The 4,204-nt window shown below is 41.5% G+C and overlaps 1 protein-coding gene across 2 annotated transcripts in view; it reads left to right on the top strand.

Annotated features, from left to right (window-relative positions):
• Positions 1 to 3,157, top strand: part of brinp1 (bone morphogenetic protein/retinoic acid inducible neural-specific 1) — a 122,024-nt gene extending 118,867 nt beyond the window's left edge. The window contains exon 8 of one of the 2 annotated variants that reach the window (XM_016255822.1): positions 1,148 to 3,157. In XM_016255822.1, the coding sequence (XP_016111308.1) occupies positions 1,148 to 1,906 (759 nt within the window). In that variant the 3' untranslated portion in view covers positions 1,907 to 3,157. Of the gene's footprint in view, positions 1 to 765 lie in introns of both variants that reach the window. The other variant, XM_016255821.1, reaches the window with a different exon arrangement.
• The last annotated feature ends 1,047 nt before the right edge of the window (positions 3,158 to 4,204 follow it).

Here is a 4,204-nt window from a genome sequence, read left to right as displayed (position 1 = left end):
AAATAATGACACTATTGTCTTCTGTAGAGCTGCTGAAATTTAAATGATTTTTATTATGAATTTTAAGCATTAACACTATTTATTATTATTATTATTATAAATGTGACTTGAGAGTATCTAGCCCAATAACGATGCCAGTATCAGTACCCGTGCATGCCTACTAAACATTCACTTCTATGCAAATAATATACATCCATAAATCAAATTTCATATATTACATGATAAAACAAGGCAAATGATCCTCTCTTTACAATCACACACCAGCTAAACAAATGCTAGCACTGCATAGCGTCATCGTTTGTCCTCCAAAAATTGGTTGCAAGGAGAATTCTTTGTCAGCAATCAAAGAACTGCACAGCTAAATGTAGCATTGCCTTTTTGTGTCTCTAACATCAAATGGAAGACAGAGATATCAAGTAGGAATATCCCACATCCGACTCTGTTGCACTCTGGGTTCATTAGCATGTCATCGTAACCTTTAGCACTTTGTCTCCCAGAAATCAAAATTCAGGTGTTCAGTTCTCCCCTCTTGCAGAAGAGAAGCTCCAAAGGCTTTCAGAATGACAAGGCAAAATGCCTGCGGGGAGAGAAAAGACGAGGTGTGCATTGGGAAAATTTGACAGAATACATTATCCATTTTAGTGATTAGACTGTAACAAACGTCAGGAGGCTGAGGCGCTAGCTTTGTGCCTTTGGAATTAACGCTGCATTATTAATGGATCCTTCTACCCACCTGCCTTGACTGTATTATCTTTCTGCTTTCAGATCGGTGCTACAGTGGCTGAACCGCGTGCAGTCGTTCCTCTACTGCAATGAGAACGGCTTCTGGGGAACCTTTCTGGAGAGCCAGCGCACATGCGTGTGCCACACGGGTGCCACCCTTTGCCAGCGGCCCATCCCTTGCGTGATCGGCGGCAACAACAGCTGCGCCATGTGCAGCCTGGCCAACATCTCGCAATGCGGCTCCTGCAACAAGGGCTACAAGCTGTACCGCGGGCGTTGCGAGCCGCAGAACGTGGACTCGGAGCGCAGCGAGCAGTTCATTAGCTTCGAGACGGACCTGGACTTCCAGGATCTGGAGCTCAAGTACCTGCTGCAGAAGATGGACTCGCGGCTGCACATCCACACGACCTTTATCAGCAACGAGGTGCGCCTGGAGACCTTCTTCGACCCACGGTGGCGCAAGCGCATGTCGCTGACGCTCAAGAGCAACAAGAACCGCATGGACTACCTGCACATGATCGTAGGCCTGTCCATGAAGATCTGCCAGATGCGCAACAGCAGCGTGGACCCAATGTTCTTCGTTTACGTCAACCCGTTCAGCGGAAGCCACTCGGAGGGTTGGAGCATGCCGTTCGGTGAGCACGGATACCCACGCTGGGAGAAGGTGCGACTGCAGAACTCTCAGTGCTTTAACTGGACCCTGCTGTTGGGAAACCGCTGGAAGACCTTCTTCGAGACGGTGCACATCTACCTGCGAAGCCGCGCTAAGGTGCCCACCGTCCTGCGGAATGACACGGGCCAGGGCCCGGTGGACTTATCTGACCCCAACAAGCGACAGATCTACATCAAGATCTCCGACATACAAGTGTTTGGCTACAGCCTGCGATTCAATGCCGACCTGCTAAGGAGCGCCGTGCAGCAGGTCAATCAGTCGTACACACAGGGGACCCAGTTCTACTCGTCCTCGTCCATCATGCTCCTGCTGTTGGACATACGGGAGAGAATTAACCGTCTGGCCCCTCCGGTGGCCCCTGGGAAGCCCCAGCTGGACCTGTTCTCCTGTATGCTAAAACACCGGCTCAAGCTCAACAACAGCGAGATGATTCGCGTGAATCACGCCTTGGACATGTACAACACAGAAATCTTAAAACAATCAGACCACCTGACTACCAAACTTTGCTGAAAACACAATTAGAAAGGCAAAACGTTCTATTGAGGACAAAGAAAAAAAAAAGTATTTCTCCGTTTGATTTGGAACCTTTTGGTTTGCTTTTTTGATGTATTATTAACAACTTTGTAAGTGTAATTGTTAAACGGAAACTAAAAATACAGAGATAAATAATTTTAGTTCACTAAAAGAAAAAAAACAAAACAAACAAAAAAAAATACTGTATCATATTTGTCGAAGCATGTCTGTCATTTCCTAAAAAAGAAGAATACGAGAAAAGATCACTATTACTATTAAATTCAACATCCAGTGACACAGAGGCCTTGATTTTACTTTGAGGGAACAAAGGTACATATTAAACTGCCATTATTTACCGGTTAACACATTTTTAGAGATGTAAAGACAACTATGTAAGGGCAGAACCAAAATACAGTTATTAATTTGAGGCACTACCATGTTGTTATCATGCATCTTTTAGATGAGGTTTATGCAGCATGAGGATTCATTGACTGTACTGTGTCTTGTCCTTTCATACAACACCCTCTAAGAGAGATTGGCAGTGAGTTCAGTACAGACGTCCACTGTTTCTTGCTGGACATCCAGTTTTCTTGATTGCCATTTATTGTCGCTCGCCAGGTGAACTGAATCCTGCGTGGGCTCCCTCTGTTGTATTTTCAGATTTGCGCTCTTGTTCTTCAGCGAGGTCGAGTCGCTTCGGTGCCTGAGTGCAGTATCTATGGTTGAACATAATCAATTCATGCTATTTCGTACTGCTTCGCATAATGTACGCTGATGTGTCAAGCTTTTTTGCAGCACCGTGAACAAAATTTGATCATTCCGCTTTTCTTTAAGGGTCAGCATAAAGCCATACATTTCTCAGAGGGATGAAAAAAAAAAAAAAAAAGAGAGAGAGAAGCTGGGCACATTTAGTGAGAAATGTCCTATAAATTGCTTTTGTATTTTTGTGTTTCAGTCTTTTTTTCTAATGAAATATAGCACAGTGGTCTGAAAAACAAAAGAAAATTATATATATGTACTTCGGGATTATGACATGACATTGTAAAGCCATTGCATTTTCATTAACACAGTGAATCCACAAGAACAGTATATTAAAGCTTCAAATATCTATGATGGTTTTAATCTCAAAATCTGCTTGTATACCAAATGGACACTTTACTTTTATAAGATTTAATTTGGGTTTTATATTCCTTGATGCAATTCAGGTTTAACTTTTTGACATGTCGACTGATTAATCTCTCTACTCTAAAATCTTGGGATGGGGGATTTTTATTTTTTATTTATTTATTTATTTTATTTATTATTATTATTATTTTTATTTGTGTGTGTGTGTGTGTGTGTGTGTGTGTGCGCACGCAAAACAACCTTAGAGAACTAGAGTAATTTCTAGTATTGGGAGAATGCCATCATTATTAGCATGAATTATTTTATTGTCATTATTTTTATTCAATCTTATTAAGTGCCTGTTATCTATCCCTTTAATGCTTTTTTTTTTTTGGTTTGTTTAACAGGAAGATATCATCTAAATCTAAACACATGTCGCTTGACTCATGGGAACAGGGCCAAAAGCTTTCTTGCTGTACTCTGCATGAATAACCTTTTGAGAGGAGACTTAACTTGGTTAATGAATTAGAGTTAAATGTGTATATAAGTGTAAATACCTATTTTGTCTTGATATAGCCATGGGATCAAAAGCTTTTCTTAGATTACAGCAAATGAACCACAGCCCATTAAACACAACACAAACCCCCCTCGAGCACAAGTTCTGTAAATATCGCAGGTCCCCCACAAAAACATTTGCCCTCATCTGGAGAAACCACCAGCTGAAATGGATCTTGTCCAAGCTAAATCTGTTAATGATCTACACGAGCACATGCTTACAGCTTTCCATACACTTCTGTTAAAACCATGTAAGACACTATCCGATAGAGCGTTCAGTGGTTTGAGAAACTGCTTTTAAGTACTTTATGTAATTTCTGCTGTTCTGTTGAAATAACTATATCGGCTTTCTTCAAAATGAATGTTTCAAATAATAATCTATTTCTCATTAAAATGCTATATTTAATAAGAAGACCAATGCTTGTTTGTACTGCACAAAGTCAGCAGCAATCACACAGCAAACAAGGGTTTTATGGTTTCACCCCAGTTCAGTCCCAGTATTTTCTAATCTCAGCCTGTTTGGTGTAAGAGTGGCCTCTGAGCAGACTCTACTCGTTTTCTAAACTAACAGGTAAGGATGCAGTAGAAACATGCTGCGTTTGCACCTAAGGGAACATGGGTTAAGTGTCTTGCTCA

The sequence above is a fragment of the Sinocyclocheilus grahami genome, unplaced genomic scaffold (assembly GCF_001515645.1).
Source record: "Sinocyclocheilus grahami isolate Dianchi unplaced genomic scaffold, SAMN03320097.WGS_v1.1 scaffold1371.1, whole genome shotgun sequence".
Lineage (NCBI taxonomy): Eukaryota > Metazoa > Chordata > Actinopteri > Cypriniformes > Cyprinidae > Sinocyclocheilus > Sinocyclocheilus grahami.
This window is presented reverse-complemented; position numbering and strand designations above follow the sequence as displayed.